General features: G+C 41.8%; 1 protein-coding gene across 1 annotated transcript in view; it reads left to right on the top strand.

Moving 5' to 3' along the window:
* Positions 1-22,484, top strand: part of MPND (MPN domain containing) — a 253,005-nt gene that overhangs the window by 205,927 nt on the left and 24,594 nt on the right. The window contains exon 12 of the mRNA XM_040417738.1: positions 17,205-17,297. Within this exon, the coding sequence (XP_040273672.1) occupies positions 17,205-17,297 (93 nt within the window). The remainder of the gene's footprint in view (positions 1-17,204; positions 17,298-22,484) is intronic.

Here is a 22,484-nt window from a genome sequence, read left to right as displayed (position 1 = left end):
ATACGGCAGGGGCCCGGCTACCAAGGACTGCCGGACCCCTGCAGTGATCGGGCGTGCACCGATCCAGTGCCCGCCCGATAAGCCCGCCGTGCATGTACAGCGGAATGCATTCTGGCAATGCATCCCCTGCCGTACATGCACAGCGTTTTGCGTTAAGGGTTTAAAGCTAAAATTAGTTATGTCACTAAGAGTTTAATATGCACGTAAAGTCAGCTAAGTTGTGGGCCAGATATATTTACTTCAGACATTAATTTTTAATTTACAATTAAAATGACAGTTTAGGAGGTTTGTTCCAATTATAATGTTTGAATATGGAGGTCACATAGTGATCGCTTTAATCCTGCCTTTCCTTCATAGCAACACTCTGCCCCAATGGCTGGTGTGATCTGGAGAGCCATCACATGTAACATAGTAACATGGTAATGTAGTTTATATGGCTGAAAAAAGACATCTGTCCATCCAGTTCAGCCTGTTATTGTCACGGGGTAGAGTCGCGGGTATAAGATAGAGCGGAGGTGCACCCCCTGAGCTGCCACCCGGTCCCCTGTCCCTACCTACTTTCACCACCCGCCCTAGGTGACGGGGCGCAACTGGGCGACAGTCCCTGACCTGAGTAAGTGCAAGCAGAGAGATAGAGACAGCAGGGAAGCGGACAGCCAATGAGAGGTAGCACTAGAGCGGACAGAGAGGTGGAACAAGCAAGGTACCACCAAAAATGGAAGGGCGAGGCGGGTCAACTAGCCGGGGTCAGTCCAGGAGGTCACGTCAGTACAAGAGAAGAGGCAAAGACAAAATCCAAAAGCAAGCCGAGGTCAAAATCCGAGAGGTAGCGTCAAGGTTCAGGGAGCAGGCAGAAGAGGTGTCAGGAAGCAGATCAAGGGTCAAATCCAAAGGTAAGCTAAATAACAATAATAATACACAGCCTAAGGGACCAAAATCACAGGCAACCTGTAGCCAGCAGGTTGCCTGTATTTATAGTGGGGAGTGAGGGTCATGTGACGTGGCCAGCGTCACATGACCAACCGACAGACAAGTCGAGCACCGAGTGATCAGCTCGGCGCTCAAGGCAGACCTAGGAGCAGGGAGCCTCCCAGCTAGCAAAAGCCGCCCTGGGAACGAGGTTGAACACAGATCCTCACTCCCGAAGCTAAGCAGCAGGTCTGTGGCTGATGGGAGACAGAGTGTGCCTTCGGCGCCCCATTACAGTTATCCTGCAAGTTGATCCAGAGGAAGGCAAAAAATATATAATGTGAGGTAAAAGCCAATTTTCCTCACTTTAGGAGAAAATTCCTTCCTGACTCAAAATAACTCCCTGGATCAACGACCCATCTCTAGTAGCTATAGCCTGTAATATTACCGTAATTCACTCCAGAAATACATCCAGGCCCCTCTTGATCTCTTTTAGTGAACTCACCATCACCACCTTCTCAGTCCGAGAGTTCCATAGTCTCACTGCTCTTACCGTAAAGAATCCTCTTCTTTGTTTGTGTACAAACCTTCTTTCCTCCAGACGCAGAGGATGTCCCCTCGTCACAGTTCTGGGGATAAATAGATGATGGGAGAGATCTCTGTACTGACCCCTGATATATTTATACATAGTTATTAGCTCTCCCCTCAGTCGTCTTTTTTCTAAAGTGAATAACCCTAATTTTGATAATCTTTCAGGGTACTGTAGTCCACTCATTCCAGTTATTACTTTAGTTTCCCTCCTCTGAGCCCTCTCCAGCTCTGCTTTGTCTGCCTTGTTCACAGGAGCCCAGAACTGTACACAGTACTCCATGTGTGCTCTGACTAGTGATTTGTAAAGTGACAGGACTATGTTCTCATCACAGGCATCTATGCCCCTTTTGATGCAACCCATTATTTTATTGGCCTTGGCACCAGCTGCCTGATACTGGTTTCTACAGCTTAGTTTGAGGTTCACTAAAATTCTTAGGTCCTTTTCCATGTCAGTGTTACCCAGTGTTTTACCATTTAGTATGTACTGGTGATTTGCATTATTCCTTCCCAAGTACATAACCTTACATTTGTCAGTATTAGGCCCCTTTCACACGAGCGAGTTTTCTGTGCGGCTGCAATGCGTGGCGTGAACGCATAGCACCCGCACTGAATCCTGACCTGTTCATTTCAATGGATCTGTGTACATGAGCGTTTTTTTTTCATGCATCAGTTCTGCGTTGTGTGAAAAACGCAGCATGTTTTGTATTCTGTGTTTTTCACGCAGCCCTGGCCCCATAGAAGTGAATTGGGCTTCAGTGAAAAACGCATTGCATCCGCAAGCAAGTGTGGATGCAAAGCGTTTTTCACTGACTGTTGCTAAGAGATGTTTGTAAACCTTCAGCTTTTTATCACGCGCGTGAAAAACGCATCAAAACGCATTGCACCCGGGGGCGGAGCCTGACCATAGAGCGAGATGGAGGTCTGAGAAAAGAGCTCCTGCTCCACAGACCTGCATTTTCATTACTGAAGACGCCTAAACTCCAGCTAGTATGGTAAAGATCGGGAGGGACAGACCCAGGGACCGCCCTACGACCCCCAAACACAAGAAGGGACAAGCAGAGATGGACAGATTAGTCAGTAAGAAGCTGGCACTTTCTCCGACGCAAATGGGCAAGATGGCGCCGCGTTCAACCGCACCTGACTCAGAGGAGGAAGAGAGAGAGGATGCCGGTGCGGGCAGCGCGCTGGACTACAGGGATGAACCGCAAGTAGAAAATAACGATATTCTAACTAAGTCATTTCTAAAAGACTCCCTCTCCCAAGCACTCGACCCAGTGCTGCAGGAACTCAGAGACACGCGGCATGACATAAGGGCACTGGGACATAGAGTGGAATCATTGGAATCCAACCAGAACCTCCTCACTGACCACAGCACTGCTGTATCACACTGCCTGAAATCCCAAATAGACTCCCTCAACAACGCGCTCCTTCTGGTCAAAGACCAAGAAAACAGGAGCCGGAGAAAGAATATCAGGCTAAAAGGCCTGCCAGAATCCATCGACTACAGGGCCCTGCGCGCCACGGCTCAGCACATTTTTCACACTTCCTTGGAGAGGAGAAAGCCCAACCTGTCTCTATTGAGAAGATACACAGAACTCTGCGCCCAACTCCAGGCAAGGACGAACTGCCACGAGATGTGGTTTTGCTGGCTGCTCAGTTTTCAAAACACCTCAGCTATACTTCAGGCAGCAAAGTGGAGGAAGGCCTTGGCATACGAAGGTGCGTCTATTCAAATCTTTCAAGACATAGCGCCCTCCACATTGTTGAAACGCCGTATCCTAAAACCTTCACAGATTACTTGAGGAATCATAATATCCTATACCGATGGCTTTACCCCTTCAGTGTCACATTCAGCAAAGATGGAAAACGCTGCACGATTCACAAACCATCCGATCTAACAGCAGCCTGGTCACAACTGGACATTAACACCATTAGCATCCCATCATGGCTGCCGCTGGACGACACCGCAACACAACTACCTCCACTGCCCAGATAAGAAACATGGTCAATGGTCACCAAACAGAAATCACCGGGCACGCAGAGAAATAATATATGAACCTGCCTCTTCAGCACCAAAAGCAAGATGGACTCTTCTTCTCCGAGGGAATACCTCTGAATGTTACATTTGAGACTCACCACTTTTCTTCATATTATCATTTATAGCTTTTCCTTATTCTCCCTATACTTTCATCCTTTCGTATTTCACTTCCCTTTCTCACCACTCATCATTTTCTCTTTTTCTCTTTTCCCATCCTCTATTTCAATCTGTCCCTAAGGGCCCCCTGCCAGACCATAGCGGTACAGCACACAAGGTGAAGTTGGAGACTTCTAACGTCTGTACGTAACCCTTCGGATTTTCGCCGTCATCATCGACAGCTATCCTGCTCTTCATTCATCCTGTCTCTTTCTACTTCTCACTAACTCCACATGTTTAAATCTCAAGTAGGATGGTAACTAATACTAAGTCTTCACAATAATTTTTCTATTCCTTCAGAAATGCGGGTCTGCGGCACCAGATCAGGATGGAAACTTACCACCTTCTGCCCCCGCACACCCCTAGCCATGCCAGATACAAAATCTCTAGTTTGGTGTCCCTACAACTACACCACTGCGCGTGGATTGTCAGCTGGATACCCACAAATGTTAATTTTGACATGTCATGTTTTGTTTCTCTGTTTTTTTATTTAACTAGTATACTTCTGTTTGATGCTACCACACAGGTTACTTCCGGGACCACAAACACCATAGACTATACCAGATGGCATATTCCACCATCACGGCGACTATAACCCCAATGTCTTTTAATGTCTGGGGCTTCAACTCTCCACAAAAGAGATCCCAGGTAATCACTCTCCTGAGGAAGAGCAGGTCTCATATTTGCTTTCTCCAGGAGACCCATCTAAAAAACAATAAAATTCCCACATTACCACAAACTCTTTTCAAATACTGGTATCACTCCACATATAAATCAGCGGCAAGAGGTGTTAGTATAGCCATAGCTAAACATATTTCCTTTGACCACATCATAACACAATCAGATCCGGATGGTACCAATATATTTATCACAATCCTTTACATCAATTGGCTCTCTATTCATATCCTTCTTATGGAAGGGCAAAAAACCGAGGATAGCTTATGATAGATTGGCAGATTGGCCAGAGACCGACGTCAAGGAGGCTTTGGACTCCCAGATATAAGAACCTACTATAGAGCAATACAGCTGAAGAGATGGCTCCAAATATGCATTTCTAAATTTAGAACGCTGGGCTCTGACATAGAATTAGCAAACATGTCTGATAAACAAATGGCAGGTCTCTAGGGCATTCTAGACACCCCTTCCCCCCCCCCCCCCCCCCCCCCCCCCCCCACTGACGAATAGCTTGACCAAAGAGATCTTTCACACCATCAAATTTATGCAGACAAACCAAGCTCCGCTCTCTGACTCCCCTAGATATCTCCCTTCCCTTCTCCAACCAGACATTGTCAAGCCTCCTTCCTTCTGGCACTGTCTTAAGGAACACACTTAGATATAGAGCACCACTACTCCTGCAATGTTAAGGAAGGCAACTTTCTTAGCCAGACAGAATTTAAGCGCTCTTGCTTAACTTTACAATTAAAATATAGGGGGGTGCCGGAGGCAACGTGGTTCGAAAAAATATCGACTTTTGATACAATTCCTAGACACACTACCTCACTTCTATACAAAACGCTACAATCTATGAATACCAAAGGTACCCCCGCCTACATAACACATTGGGAGAAGGACCTGGGAAAATCCTTCACCACAGCAGAAATAAATCAGATCCACCTGAGATCCCATGGCTTCTCACGATGCACTAGAATTCAAGAGCATTCATATAAGACAATGACCAGGTGGTACGATGACCCCAGTAAACTCCACCACATGGGATTAAGGGACAATGACAAATGCTGGCACTGCCTAGTAGAAAAGGGCTCATTGAGCCACATATTTTGGTCATGTCCACTGATCAAAGGCTATTGGTCCCAGGTGGAAAATAGAATAAACCTGATATGTAATACTTCTATAAAACTCTCACCTATCTCGGTATTATTGTGGCTTCCCTCACGCAATTGGTCTCCCAGGACATCTGACCTTCCTACACTGCTGGTCCAGGCAGCTAGATCTTAATTCTTCTTCACTGGCTTAACCCAAACCCCCCTGATATCGCCCAATGATAGAAAAAGATTGATCAAATATATCTCATGAAGGAGTTGGCTGGTTGGGCCTACAGATCCCATTCGAAATTTGGTAGACTGTGGGCTCCTTGAAGGCCTATAGAACCAAAAACCTATCCACATAACATAAATCACTCACCTCCAAACACATTAATACTCTCACCAACCAATGAAGCCCCTGGCGTGTTCAACAGATCGATAGACCGAAACTACTGTTTCGCTTGGGAAAGGTGTGACATCTGGAGAATCACAATATCTCTCCAGGAAGGCAAAACAACGCTCCTCAAATTCATACCCAAAAATTATCTCTCTCTCCCAAGAAGAAATGCCTGCCAAAAGAGTATACAACTCACACACAATCGCTGTGGAATCCCGAAAGTAACCACTAAACACAGACCTCAACATATCAGCCTATCTCCAAGGTTTCAGACTGAAACATGCTAATGGCTGATGTCAAACTATAGTTATTTGCTCCTGTTTACACCCGATGTACCTCCTCAACCCTTTCCCGCTTCTTCCCTTCCTACCTCCCCCCCATCCATCTACCCCACCCTTCCCCCCTCCATCTCCCTCAACATCCTTAGCCCTACCTCTCACAAGCAATTGTTCATAAATTACGATAGTTCAAGGGACCTGCTTGTTGTTCGGATCCTAACCGTCACATCTTTACCTATGTAATATGGCTTTTCCTAATATCCTGTTTTCCATTTATACAAAATGTTAATAAAAAGATATTTGATTTAAAAAAAAACGCATTGCACCCGCACGGAAAAAAACTGAACTGAACGCAGGTTTTATACATGTGACCATACCCTCAAGCTAGGAAAACATGGCTGCGTTCGTCAAGAAATAGTGACACACCTATCCATGGCCTGTCAGGGTTTTCACATCTCAGTCCCATTCACATTAAAAAGGACCTCTCCCGACATGTCTGTTTTAGTGGATACTTGTGTTCCACATGTAATAACAGTTCTGCACAATAATTCTTATAACTTTGTGTTGTGCCAGCCCTCGGTTATTCCTGCTAGAGGTTTATGAATAAAGGGAGCAGCAAGTATGGGCAGCATGGAGGCTCAGTGGTAAGCACTGGTGCCTTGCATTACTGGAATCCTAGGTTTGAATCCAACCAAGGACAACATCTACATGGAGTTTGTATGTTCTCCCCTTGTTTGTGTGGGTTTCTTCTGGTATTCTGGTTTCCTTCCACACTCCAAAGACATACTGATAGGGTACTTTGATTGTCAGCTCCTTTTGGGACAGCAAGGGATGATGAGGTCTGGAAAGTGCTGCAGAATATGGCAGCGCTATATAAGGGAGTAAAATAAATAATCAGAGTTGTGCCTGGAATGTGTACAACTCCTAAAGGCTGAACACAATACCTACTGCAGAAGGTGAAGTTGTTGTCTCCCTTACACTGGAATATTATACTTGCCTAAAAGCAACCTTAGTTTGTGCATTGTATTATCCTTTTTAATAAGGATTAATATTTTATTAGATTGTATAGGGGGATGGTGGTTGTATGTATTAATTGTGTGTATTTATGTATACAGGGAGTGCAGAATTATTAGGCAAGTTGTATTTTTGAGGATTAATTTTATTATTGAACAACAACCATGTTCTCAATGAACCCAAAAAACTCATTAATATCAAAGCTGAATATTTTTGGAAGTAGTTTTTAGTTTGTTTTTAGTTTTAGCTATTTTAGGGGGATATCTGTGTGTGCAGGTGACTATTACTGTGCATAATTATTAGGCAACTTAACAAAAAACAAATATATACCCATTTCAATTATTTATTTTTACCAGTGAAACCAATATAACATCTCAACATTCACAAATATACATTTCTGACATTCAAAAACAAAACAAAAACAAATCAGTGACCAATATAGCCACCTTTCTTTGCAAGGACACTCAAAAGCCTGCCATCCATGGATTCTGTCAGTGTTTTGATCTGTTCACCATCAACATTGCGTGCAGCAGCAACCACAGCCTCCCAGACACTGTTCAGAGAGGTGTACTGTTTTCCCTCCTTGTAAATCTCACATTTGATGATGGACCACAGGTTCTCAATGGGGTTCAGATCAGGTGAACAAGGAGGCCATGTCATTAGATTTTCTTCTTTTATACCCTTTCTTGCCAGCCACGCTGTGGAGTACTTGGACGCGTGTGATGGAGCATTGTCCTGCATGAAAATCATGTTTTTCTTGAAGGATGCAGACTTCTTCCTGTACCACTGCTTGAAGAAGGTGTCTTCCAGAAACTGGCAGTAGGACTGGGAGTTGAGCTTGACTCCATCCTCAACCCGAAAAGGCCCCACAAGCTCATCTTTGATGATATCAGCCCAAACCAGTACTCCACCTCCACCTTGCTGGCGTCTGAGTCGGACTGGAGCTCTCTGCCCTTTACCAATCCAGCCACGGGCCCATCCATCTGGCCCATCAAGACTCACTCTCATTTCATCAGTCCATAAAACCTTAGAAAAATCAGTCTTGAGATATTTCTTGGCCCAGTCTTGACGTTTCAGCTTGTGTGTCTTGTTCAGTGGTGGTCGTCTTTCAGCCTTTCTTACCTTGGCCATGTCTCTGAGTATTGCACACCTTGTGCTTTTGGGCACTCCAGTGATGTTGCAGCTCTGAAATATGGCCAAACTGGTGGCAAGTGGCATCTTGGCAGCTGCACGCTTGACTTTTCTCAGTTCATGGGCAGTTATTTTGCGCCTTGGTTTTTCCACACGCTTCTTGCGACCCTGTTGACTATTTTGAATGAAACGCTTAATTGTTCGATGATCACGCTTCAGAAGCTTTGCAATTTTAAGAGTGCTGCATCCCTCTGCAATATATCTCACTTTTTTTTGACTTTTCTGAGCCTGTCAAGTCCTTCTTTTGACCCATTTTGCCAAAGGAAAAATAATTATGCACACCCGATATAGGGTGTTGATGTCATTAGACCACACCCCTTCTCATTACAGAGATGCACATCACCTAATATGCTTAATTGGTAGTAGGCTTTCGAGCCTATACAGCTTGGAGTAAGACAACATGCATAAAGAGGATGATGTGGTCAAAATACTCATTTGCCTAATAATTCTGCACTCCCTGTATGCATTACTTTTTATGTACGCTTGTTGATGTTTATACATTGCCATTTTTTGTATAGAAATCTTTATATATTTATTTTTAACCGTATAAATGGCCCGATAAAGGAACTAGTTCACATTAGTATTGGGTGCTGCTAATTTTAATTTTCTTCCAGTTTTTGATGTAACCATTATTTGCTGCAAAGTTGCATGAAGATGGTTGTGTGTATTAATTTGGTTATATTTTTGTACGCAATATGCTGTGGGCTCTCTGAAAATGTTGCTTTTGGTAACATGGCAGTTGTTTGCTGTGTGCGGTATACATTTGTGGATGACTGCCAAATATTGCATGGCCTCTGTTTCAGTGGTTTTAAGCTTGTTTATATACTGTATATACATTTTTGTGTAAGCTTGTTGATGTATACACATTGCTTTTTGAGTATATAAATCTTTAATGTCTGCTGTAATTGTATTATGGTCTGATGAAGGCAGTAGTTACAACTCTGAGTTAAGCTTGGGTGCAACAAGAGCAATGGTAATGCGCTTATTGCACCAAAGGCCTAATTTGTATTTAAAGAAAATGTATCATAACTAGGGAACGGAGCCTTTGATCAACAACAAAAAAATAAAACTGTGTTTTAACCCCTTCTACCAGTTTTCGCCCTTCTGCCAAGGACATTTTTGGCAAATCTGAAATGTTTCACTTTGTGGTAATAGCTTTGGAACACTTTTATTTATCCAAGCCATTCTAAGATTGTTTTCTCGTGACACATTGTACTTCAGGATAGTCATAAATTTGAGTCAATATATTTCACCTTTATTTATGAAAAAATCCCAAATTTACCAAAAATGTTGAAAGATCTGCAATTTTCTAAATTTCTATTTCTCTGCTTTTAAAACATTATATACTATAAACTGATACCTCATAAAATATTTATTACTTAACACTCCCCATATGTCTACTTTATGTTGGCATCATTTTGTAAATGCAATTTTCTTTTTTTGGGACGTTAGAAGGCTTAGAAGTTTAGAAGCAAATTTTGAAATTTTTCAGAAAATTTCCAAAACTTTTTAAGGACCAGTTCAGGGCTGAAGTCACTTTGTGAGGCTTACATAATAGAAACCACCCATAAATGGCCCCATTTTTAGAAACTACACCCCTCAATGTATATAAAACAGATTTTACAAACTTTGTTAACCCTTTAGGTGTTCCACAAGAATTAACGGAAAATGGAGATAAAATTAAAAAATTTCACTTTTTTGGCAGATTTTCCATATTAATCCATTTTTTTCCAGGACCAAGGCAAGCGTTAGCAGCCAAACAAAACTCAATATTTAATGCCCTGATTCTGTAGTTTATAGAAACACCCCATATGTGATCGTGAACTGCTGTATGGGCACACGGCAGGGCGCAGAAGGAAAGGAATGTCATATGGTTTTTGGATTTCACTGGGATAATTTTAAGTTGCCATGTCACATTTGAAGACCCCCTGATACACCCCCAGAGTAGAAACTCCAAAAGAATTACCCCATTTTGGAAACTATGGGATAAAGTGTCAGTTTTGTTGGTACTATTTTAGGGTACATATGATTTTTTGTTGCTCTATATTACACTTTTTTTTACAATGTTCATCTGGCAGGTTAGATCATGTGATATTTTTATAGAGCAGGTTGTTACAGACGCGACAATACCAAATATGTATTTGGGTTGATTGTTTCAGTTTTACATAATAAAGCATTTATTTTTTTTTATTATTTTTTAGTGTCTCCATATTCTGAAAGCCATAGTTTTTTTTTATTTTTTTGGCCGATTGTCTTAGGTAGGGTCTCATTTTGTGGGGGATGAGATGACTGTTTGATTGGTACAATTTTGGGGTGTGTATGACTTTTTGATCGCTTGGTATTTATACACTTTTGTGATGTAAGGTGAAAAAAATGTGCTTTTTTGACACAGTTTTTATTTTTTTTACGGTGTTCATCTGAGGGGTTAGGTCATGTGGTATTTTTATAGAGCAGGCTGTTACGGACGCGACAATACCTAATACGTCTACTTTTTTTTTTTATATTTACCACAATGGGGGAGCATTTTTGAAACAAAAAAAAAATCTGGTTTTGGTGTCTCCATAAGTCTGAGAGCCATATTTTATTTTTATTTTTTGGGCGATTGTCTTAGGTAGGGGGTCATTTTTTGCGGGGTGAGATGACGGTTTGATTGGTAATATTTAAGGGTGCATACTACTTTTTGATCACTTGGTATTACACTTTTTGTGATGAAAGGTGACAAAAAATGTAAAAAAAAATTTAGCACAGTTTTTATTATAATTTTTTTTACGGTGTTGACCAAATGGGGTGGATCTTGTGATGTTTTTATAGAGCAGGTTGTTACGCATGCGGTGATGCCTAATATGTCTGTTTTTTATTTTTTTCTATTTTTTACAATTTCATGGGAAAGGGGCTTTTTATTTTTTATTGAAACTTTATATTTTTTTTATCTGTAAAGAATAAATCAAGGCAACTGGACTTACTGTAGATTTCTTGAAAACATTTCACTCATTCTTCCAATGAGCTTTTTCAATTCTGAGTGACTGTACAAGAATTCTCTGGGAACAAATATGTAACTGAATCAACATCTGGTAATTATACCCAGCATGGGGTCAGAGGTCATTATGCCCAGCATGGGGTCAAAGGTGTTGATCCCATTATCCTAATTGGAGTCAGTAGGTGATAATGACCTCACAGAAAAAGGTGTCAAGACAGCATTGTATGTTTCAGACAATAGATGTCTAACCCCCCCCCCCCGCCTCTATTCAAGCTTGGCTTCTCCATTTTTACATAGATGGCCTCCTTCACACCTCGTTTGTACCAATCGGCCTCCTTATCCAAAACACGTACTTGACTGTCTTCAAAGGTGTGACCGGTTTCTTTTAGATGTAAGTACACGGCTGAATCTTGACCAGAGGTTTTGGCTCTTCTATGCTGAGCCATACGCTGATGTAGTTGTTTTGTTTCGCCGATATACAGTTCTGAGCATTCCTCATTGCACTGGACAAGCTTGAATAGAGGCGGGGGGGGGGGGGGGTTTGACATCTATTGTCTGCCACATACAATGCTGTCTTGACACCTTTTTCTGGGAGGTCATTATCACCTACTGACTCCAATTAGGATAATGAAATCAACACCTTTGACCCCATGCTGGGTATAATGACCTCTGACCCCATGCTGGGTATAATGACCTCTGACCCCATGCTGGGTATAATTACCAGATGTTGATTCAGTTACATATTTATTCCCAGAGAATTCTTGTACAGTCACCCAGAATTGAGAAAGCTCGTTGGAAGAACGAGTGAAACGTTTTCAAGAAATCCACAGTAAGTCCAGTTGCCTTTGATTTATTCTTTACAGATTTACCATGACCTGGATAAATGAGAACCTTCACAGATTTCAATTTTTTTAATTTTTGTCCCACTATGGGAATTCAACATTACAGGGTCTGATCCCAGTTCCAATGCAGCACAATACATCTGCACAGGAAGGACCGCAGGACAAGAATGCTCGTCCTGGGGTGCAAAGTACCGGCCACTTAGAACGAGCATTCTCGTCCTGGGTCCTTAAGTTGTTAAAACAACTGAGGAAAAAAAGCTTATTCCTCATTATAGCATTTATTTCCATATACTGTTCATAAAAACCACTAGGGGCACTGCACATTCAATTCCGAATGAAAACATGAACAAAATATCACATTTTAAACTGAAAATCAAGAAACAGGAATAATAGGCTGTTCAAAAAATAGCAGTGTTTGCATTTTCAGTTACAAACTCACTTTTATTTATTTTTGCCTTCGTCTGGATCAACTTGCGGGATAACAAACCGAACTGGATGGACAGATGTATTTTTTCGGCCTTATAAACTATGTTACTATGTTTGTTACTAAACTGGAATATTTCCACTATAAACTGAAATTTGTTTACAGATTTAGCTTTTCTTTAATCACTGAACTAATATTTAGTTGTACAGTGCCTTGCAAAAGTATTCACCCCCTTGACTTTTTTTGTATTTTGGTGCCTTACAACTTGGAATTAACATGGATTTTTTGAGGATTTGCATCATTTAATTTACAGAACATGCCCACATCTTTGAAGATGTTTTTTTTTTATTGCGAAGCAAACAACAAATAGGACAAGATAACAGAAAAAGTCAATGTGCATAACTATTCACCCGCCTAAAGTCAGTACTTTGTAGAGCCACCTTTTGCGGCAATCACAGCTCCAAGTCGCTTTGGATAAGTCTCTATAAGCTTGCCACATCTTACCACTTTGATTTTTGCCCATTACTCCTTGCAAAACTACTTCTCCTGCTCCTTCAAGTTGGATGATTTGCGCTTGTGAACAGCAAGTCTGACAACAGATTTTCTATTGGATTGAGATCTGGGCTTTGACTAGGCCATTCCAACACATTTACATGTTTCCCCTTAAACCACTCAAGTGTTTCTTTAGCAGTGTGTTTGGGGTCATTGTCCTGCTAGAAGGTGAACCTCCGTCCTAGCCTCAAATCATGCACAGAGTGGTACAAGTTCTGCTCAAGAATATCCCTGTATTTAGCACAATCCATCTTTCCCTCAACTCTGACCAGTTTCCCAGTCCCAGCTGCTAAAAAACATCCCCACAGCATGATGCTGCCACCACCATGTTTCACTGTGGGGATGGCGTTCTTTGAGTGATGTGATGTATTGGGTTTGCGCCAGACATAGCGTTTTCTTTGATGTCCAAAAAGTTCAATTTTAGTCTCATCAGACCAGAGCACCTTCCTCCAAACATTTTGGGAGTCTCCCACGTGCCTTTTTCGCAAACTCACAACGTGCCTTTTTGTTTCTTTGCTAAAAGTAATGGCTTTCTTCTGGCCACTCTGCCATAAAGCCCAACTTTATGGAGGGTACAGCTTATTGTCATCCTATGTACAGATACTCCAGTCTCTGCTGTGGAACTCTGCAGCTCCTCCAGGGTTACCATAGGTCTCTGTGCTGACTCTCTGATTAATGCCCTCCTTGCCCAGTCCGTGAGTTTTGGTGGGCGGCCGTCTGTTGGCAGGTTTGCTGTTGTGCTATGTTCTTTCCATTTGGTTATGATAGATTTGATGGTGCTCCAGGGTAGGGGTGGGCGATATGGCCTCAAATCTATATTGCGATATAACTTGAAACATGTGCGATATGCGATATATATTGCAATATATTATTTTCTTCTGTATGTATACAAAATATACAAATTACAAAACTGCCATCAGACATGTCCCCCAGAGCCAGTGCCATCAGCCCCAAGCCCCATGGCATTTGCCATCATCTGCCATCAGACATGTCCTTGTCCCCCAGAGCCATCAGCCCCAAGCCCCATGGCATTTGCCATCATCTGCCATCAGACATGTCCCCCAGAGCCAGTGCCATCAGCCCCAAACCCATGGAATTTGCCATCATCTGCCATCAGACATGTCCCCCAGAGCCAGTGCCACCAGCCCCAAGCCCCATGGCATTTGCCATCATCTTAGATTGCACACAGGTGGACATGTCCCCCAGAGACAGTGCCATCAGCCCCATGGCATTTGCCATAATCTGCCATCAGACATGTCCCCCAGAGCCAGTGCCATCAGCCCCAAGCCCATGGCATTTGCCATCATCTGCCATCAGACATGTCCCCCAGAGCCAGTGCCACCAGCCCCAAGCCCCACTTCTCTTTAGGCCAGTCAGTATGTTATTTGGCAAACTGTAACCTTTTCAACACGTCTTTTTCTCAGAAATGGTAATTTACGAGGGTTTCTTGCAAATAGTTTGTCTTCACGTAGGCGTCTTCTAATTGGTGCAGTACTCACAGATAACTAAGAAAACAAAATATATTTTGTGTGGTCTTCCAAGCTGCACAATCAGCAGGAGTAGGTCTCTTTTTTAACCAAAATAAACTGCAATTCAGGGTCCGCGCTTGAACTTCATCAGTAAGGAATAGTTCACACACAGCAACACTTCCATGAGACGATTTTATCTCGATTCAAAACAATTCCAGCTCCTTGGTCTCAATATCCACCAGCAATCACAGCTCTTTTATTCTTTAAAAGGAACACGACATAGTGCAATGCCCACGGGTTATTGAAACACTACATATTTTATTTTACTTACAAGATCGGCACTTGTTCACATCACATATAAAATCTATTTGCCCGACCCGGGTTTTGCTGTCCGCTTCTTCTGGGAGGTTCCTCTCCAATTGACACAACTGAAAAAACCTCTAGTCTCTGGTCACACGTGGTAAGTCTCTGTGTTATTTCCGTTAGATCAACTTCCAAAATTTTTTAAAAAATGTATTTTTAAATACTATGTATATGGCCAAAGAAATAGGCACTGTGATGCATGTCTGAACACCATCCTGTTCCTTACTGATGAAGTTCAAGCGCGGACCCTGAATTGCAGTTTACTCACAGATAACTGAAGATCTTCTTTGATTTCCCTCGAGCTGATCATTGAATGCTTCTTTGCCATTCTTGTTAGGCCTCTTGCACACGACCATGTGTGTCCCCCGTGGCCGCATTGCGGCCCGCATACGGCGGGTCCGCGATACACGGGACACCGTCCGTGTGCATTCCGCATCATGGATGCAGACCAATTCACTTGAATGGGTCCGCAAATCCGGAGATGCTGTATGGTACGGAACAGAACCACGGAACGGAAGCACTACGGAGTGCTTTTGTAGGGTTCCGTTCCGCAAAAAGATAGAACTTGTCCTTTGCAGAACGGACGGATCGCTGACCCCATTCAAGTGAAGTGAATTTTGCGGGACGCAGCACGGGCACGTCCAGTACACGTTCGTATGCAAGAGGCCTTATACTATGACCTACACGGGTGGTAGTATTTCTTTTCCCACCTCATGTTTCGGGTTTTGTTTGCCGTTTTAAAGCATTGGGGATGTCTTTAGCTGAGCAGCTAATTATTTTCAGCATTTCTTTACATGTTTTCCCCTTTCCAATCAACTTCTTGATCAAAGTTCGGTACAGTGTCTGGAAAGACCTATTTTACTCGCTTAGCAAGGGTTAAAACCAGCAGGTGCAACATTTGCTGCCCTCCTTCTTTAAATAAGAGCCATAATTGACACCCGTTTCTTCACAGAATGAATCACCTCACTAATTGAACTCCACACTGCTATTAATTTTAACACCCCCCTTTTATTGAATTAGTCAATTGCACCCAATTAGCAGCGTGCACGTCATGACTGTTCAGTCTGTTGGTTGCCCATTACTCAACTACACCTAGTCATACATTTTTTCCCCATATTTTATTATCTTTTCTGCCAAAAACAGTACCGTAATTAAACACATTAGTGAAGTTAGACTGCTATTATCTTCCACATAACTGTATATATTTAAAGAAAAACTGTGAAAATTATGAAAAAATGTACCGTATATTTTTCCTTTCTTATATTTTTTTAACTATTAAAAGATGTCAAGACAAAACATTTCTAAATGTTCACATTTTTTTGAAAAGCAAATATGAAAAAAGTGTGTACGTTTGCAGAGTTTACACACACAAAGTCCGCTATACTATTTCTAAAACTAATAAATATATATATTTTTTACTAAAAAATGGGGGTGGGGAATGTGTGTCCATGTGTGTATGTAATCGGCTATACGATTTCTAAAATGGTAACTATAGCTATAGCTTTAATTTTTGAGTTTTCTTTATTTCACTTTTTATTATCTTTTATTTTATTTAAAGGGGTTGTCCGAGTTATGAAAAAAATATATAGCTCTGTAAATTTGATGGTCAGCAATATATAACTCTCTCAGGCTTGTGCACGAAACATCATCAGAGCAGGGAGAGAATCTGACATCACAGGTCATGTGAAATCTGAGAAAGCAACAACTGCAGATAAAGTGCATGATAAAGCCTTTACATTTGATAAGTTAGAAACATACAAAGGACAAAAAAAAAAAACTAGGACAACCCCTTTAAATTTTTGTTTACATTTAATTTTTTTAAATAAAGAGTGAATTAACCCCTTCCTGCCACAGTCAGAATCCTCCACTGCCGGCATTTACACTGCTATGGATCTTTGGCGCACCCTTACTGTGACTGCAGCTCCACAGGCCCTGGCAGATTGCAATGTAACCCGACTCTTTTACTCTTTTATTCAGTTAAGAGCCTGCAAAACAGACAAGTATAGGACATGTTCTATATCTTTTTTTTATTTTTTGCAGGCTGCAGTACGGACATATAATTGCGAAAAGCACACAGTGTGACGTCCACATTTTTTGCAGCCCTATTGAAATGGATCTGAAAAAAATGTAGATCAGAACAAAATATGGTTGTGTGCATGTGGCCTTACCTACCGCTATTACTAGTGTTTCATACTACAAAATAAAACAGTGTTTTTCAGCCATTTTTCTATCTTCTACAGGCTCTGTTGGTTGAGTTTTATAAAGGAGGACCTGACCAGATTACATTACAGGATCCATGGAATGAAGATAATACTTTCTTGGACAAAATAAAGGTATAAAACTGTCAAATCCCTTTGGTCTCTTTCACACAAACACATAGCATCCGGACTAAATCCTGACCCATTCATTTCTACACGTCGTTTTTCATGCATCATTTGTGCGTTCAGGAAAAATCGCAGTATGTTCTATATTCAGCGTTTTTAATGCAGCTATGGTTCCATAGAAGTGAATGGGGCTTCCGTGAAAAACGGAATGCATCTGGATGCAATGTGTTTTTCATGGATTGCTGCTAGGAGATATAGATTGTTATTCTTCAGTTTTTCTTTCATGCGTGTGAAAAACACATCAAAAACTGATTGCACCCTCATGGAAAAAATTAAGCACTGAAAGCAATCTCAGAAAAAACTGACTGGACTTGTGCGAAACCATCAGTTTTTTCCTGAACAGACCCTGAGAGAATCCGCAACGCTTGTGTGAAAGAGGCCTTATGTCCACTTTATAGTACGCACATCATTTAATTCATTTGCACCATCTAAAATACTAACTACTAACACACATTTAAAATACTGAATATTACATACATGCCGTCCCCTGAATACACTTTCTTAGTCACATTTAAAATGACAGTTGAGGACCAGTACATTTTATCTTTTTTTAATTTTTTTATCTTTGGTTCAGCTGTATAAGTGCTAGTTTTTGTGGGACAAGTTTAATGGCACTATTTAATATTTCATATGATGTAGTGGGAATCTAAATAGGGTGCAATTGGGAAATAAAACTATGTGCCATTGTCTTATTCATTCCATTTTTATTTTCATTTGAGGTAAAAATGACATGTTTACTACATTCTATGGGTCAGTACAATTAGTGCAATACCACAGTTTTATATTTTTTTCCTTGACCACGGCATCTGTAAGGTAAGATGTATGGCTGATCGCATACATGTGCCGAGGGTCTCTGCTATTTAAAATAGCAGAGACCCCGCTGCACGCACGAGCGGGCGCCATGTTTAGGGATCGGACTCATGACGTACAGCTACGTCATGGGTCCTTAAGGGGTGAAATATACGATAATACAAACAAATCACATACAGAATAATAAAAAGTAAATAATCACCACTAGCCTAAATGTGCAATATACAATATGGGGTGGCACTCCGGACGACACCCCAGGGTGTACAAGAAATAGGTCAAATCAATACTCAAATCCTACCTTCAATAGAGTGCCAATTACTTGTTAGCACAGACCACTGAGCTATGTAAGGGCTGTTTTTTTGCAGGGACATCTTTTTTTTTTTTAATTGCTACCATTTGGGTGGGGGGTTGACTTTTTGATCATTTGTTTTAATTACCAAATATTTCGAACTATAAGCTTCACCTGGGTTTTAGACAACAGAAAATAGTAAAAACATTTTTTCCTACTAATTATTGATAAGTGGCTCAATGAGCGTTCATAAGAACACTTGTTTGCGATTATGTGTAAATGTGACAGCATTTGTAGGCTGGCCACATCTTTATGCTGGCCTAAAAAATACTTTTGTCAGAAGCACATCTCCCTGTGTAAACAGGAGATATACTGGCAACAATATGCCAACTAAATAGAGGGTGAACGATTGTGGCACCATAAAGCACTGTCTATAACCATCATTCTCCACGCTGATCATGTTTTTTTACATGCTGCTGGGTTGCTTTCAGTGGCTGAGACTGCTCAAGAGGAAAAAACATTGCTGCGCTCAGCAAATTAGCTCTTCTCTATTGTAAAAGTGGATTTACACTGTCCGATAATCGAGCAGATTGTCGGGAACGATCTGCCCGTCTAAAGATGCCACCGATCACCCGATGAATGAGCTAAACGCTCGTTCATTGGATGATGCTGTCGTTTATGCAGGAACATCAATCATCATTTCTGGGAAGCAGATCATCCTGTGTAAACATTGATCTGCTGCCCAGAAACAATGATTCTGTATGGGGACGAGCAACCACAATATCGATTCCTCATCATCCTTAGTAGTAGTCCAAACTGCTCAGAGCAACATGGCAGCTTCTAAACTATTGCTGGCTGTAACTGCCTCCCCCTCCTGTCCTTCATGTTTCACAACTCATATAAGCCCCTTTCTCTTTCTGTTTTGGGAGTGCTGCAAATATAGAAGCTTGTACTGCTGTGACCCGAAGCTATACTGACTGCTCTGTACCACACCGTTTCAGCAGCAATAACAATTTGTATGTGTATTTTAAAAAAAAAATGTACAAAAACTGATAAATGTATTACCATGAAAGATTTACATTTCATGGCAGGAGTATGTGCCGTCTCTCTAGCCCTTACTACTGTGAAGAGAAGCCAAACGCAGGAAATGACTGCTCAGCCAATCACTGGCTATAGTGGTGACCTGCCTAAGGCTACTTTCACATTAGCGTTAGTAGGGTCCGGCAGGGGAACAGCCTGCCTGATCTATACGAACGCTAGCCCCTGTGTGCTGCTGGAAGTCTGCTCCGGCGCCAATTGCTATAATGGGGACGGGCCGGAGGTCCAGCCGCAGCACGGCAAACATGCCGAGACCAGGATGTGGAGAGCAGCAAAGGACTGAAGCAGGGTGGATTAGTGAAGGTGAGTATGGCTTTTTGTTTATTTTAACTCGCAGTGTGTTGTTTCTAAATTGTTTATATTACAGAATCCAGAAAGTTAATCAAAATTATATTTATTTAGTTTAGAAAAAGATGGCTGAGGAGTGACCTATTAACTATGAATAAAGCCAACATAGAGCTCTCTCCTATGATCTTTGTATACCCAGGAGTGTAACATTACAAAGGGGACATTGCCTACATCTAGAGGAAAGTAGATTTCTACACAAACACAGAAGATATAAGAGCAGTGCAAATATGAAACTCTCTGCCATAGGAGTTGGAAAGGTGAACTCACTAAAAGAATTCAAGAGGGGCCTGAATGCATTTCTTGAAAGTAACAATATTACAAGTTACAAGATACTAAAAATCTAGACATAGGTGATTGATCCAGGATTTATTCTGATTGCCAGATCTGGATCAACTTTTGAGCATAATAGGCTGAAGTAGATGTCGCATGTTTTCTCTTGGCCTTACCAAACATGTTACCACTGGTATTACAAAAACACTTTGTTATGGGTGTCAAACCACTGTGTTAATGTCCTCTGGTATTCTCCCTTTAACCCCTGTACAGGAATCTGGACTACGCTGCAGGGGAACCACCAGGCTGCTGCCTCCCGGAATAGTCTCTATGTAGTTAACAGTTTAACCTATGGAGACAAACCAGTTCCAGACACCAAGGGGTCAGCGAGCAGTCACAGTCAGGGTACAGGCTGAGGTCAGGGCAGGCAAAGTACAAGCTTAACGGTGAATGGTCCAGGGCCGGCAGTGAAGGCAGCAAAGAGTCAGAGTCCAGTAAACCGGCAGAGGCCAGTACATAGGCAGACAAACAAATACAGCATAACTTTGGAACTAGCAAGCCGCAGGGGAAGGTACTTAAAAGGGGTTGTCCAGTTTCCCATATTGATGACCCATCCTCAGGATAGGTCATCAATATCTGATTGACAGGGTGAAGGAGAATTTACACACAGTCTACCCCTTCCCATTTACGTGAATGGAGACAGAGGTGCTGCAATCACACCTTCTTGCTGCTGCAATGTTGACAGCGAGCAGGTAAACAGTGAAGACAACATCGCTCGCACGAGTCATGCATTCTCTTAAAACAGCTCTAGTACCCACCTCTGAAACAGCCTAGGGCAGCACTACAGATCGCCTATTTGTGCCAGTGATGTCACCGGGCTCACTGCTAAGCAGAAATCTCTGCCTAGCATAGTGGGTAGAAGCCCGCTATGTCACCGGCATTAAGCAAACAGACCTTGCCCTGCGCAATGCAGCATAAGGCTAGGGGGAGCATTGGAGCAAGGAAATGCTCCAATGTTCCCCTCATATATATTAAATTATTAAAGAATAGGTTATATCCGGGTTCCGCTCTGAACCCGAACAACCCCTTTAAGTAAGGCTACACTCACAGTAGTATTATGAAACTAGATGGTGTCGTTTCTGAAGAAACCACAGGATGTTGGCTTGAAATCTGATTGACTGTTTGTGGCTCCACCCACTTTTTAAAATTTGAACCCAAGTCACCCAATGACTGACTGTGCCAAATTTGAGGACCCTGCCATTAACAGTCAAAGAGCGGCAGTAATTTAAATTTTCCCATATAAAACGAATGGCTGAAATGTGATTGGCTGTTAAAGGCTCCACCCACTTTTCCTAAATTCTAACAACACTCACCCATAGACCCATGGTGCCAGTTTGGGGACTCTGGCTTTCATATTGTAAGAATAACAGCTTTTTACATTTTCTCATTGAAGTCAAATCTGATTGGTTGTTTGTGGCTCTAGCCACTTTTAAAATTTTAATTCCCGTCACCCAGTAACTGAATGTAATAAGTTTGAAGACCCTACCATTAACAGTGTAAGAATGGCAGCAATTTAAATATTCCCATTGAATAGCACTAGGTAATATTTGATTGGCTGTTTTAAGCTCCGCCCAGTTTTCCAATTTTTAAGCCCAGTCACCCAGTCATGATCTGTGCCAAGATTGGGGCCTCTGGCTTTAAAACTGTGAGAATGGCAGTATTTGAAAGTTTTACATTGAAGTCAATAGATGAAATCTGATTGGCTGTTTTAGGCACCACCCACTTTTCCAAAATTTTTACCGCAGTCATCCAGTGAGTAATTGTGCTAAGTTTGGGACACTTGTCATTTAAACTGTGATAATAGCAGCAGTTTATCTGCTTTTCATTAAAGTCAAAGGCTGAAATCTGATTGGCTGTTGTGCCCCGCCCACTTTTTTCCTACTTGTGAACCGCAGTCACCCAGTGACTAAGGCCTCTTTCACACGGGCGTCATGTTTTTGGCCCGGATAAGATGCGGGAAAATGCGCAATTTTTTCCGCGTGAGTGGAAAACATTGTAATGCGTTTTTCACGTGCGTGAGAAAAATCGCCATGTTTGGTACCCAAACCCAAACTTCTTCACAGAAGTTCGGGTTTGGGATCGGGGTTATGTAGATTGTATTATTTTGCCTTATAACATGGTTATAAGGGAAAATAATAGCATTCCTAATACAGAATGCATAGTACAATAGGGCTGGAGGGGTTAAAAAAATTAAAAAATAATTTAACTAATTAAATTAACTAAATAGGACCTTTGATGACGTCACTGCGCTCATCACATGG

This window comes from Bufo bufo, chromosome 2 (genome assembly GCF_905171765.1).
Source record: "Bufo bufo chromosome 2, aBufBuf1.1, whole genome shotgun sequence".
In the NCBI taxonomy this organism is placed as follows: domain Eukaryota; kingdom Metazoa; phylum Chordata; class Amphibia; order Anura; family Bufonidae; genus Bufo; species Bufo bufo.
Note: the sequence above shows the minus strand (reverse complement) of the source record. Positions and strands in the feature narration are given on the sequence as shown.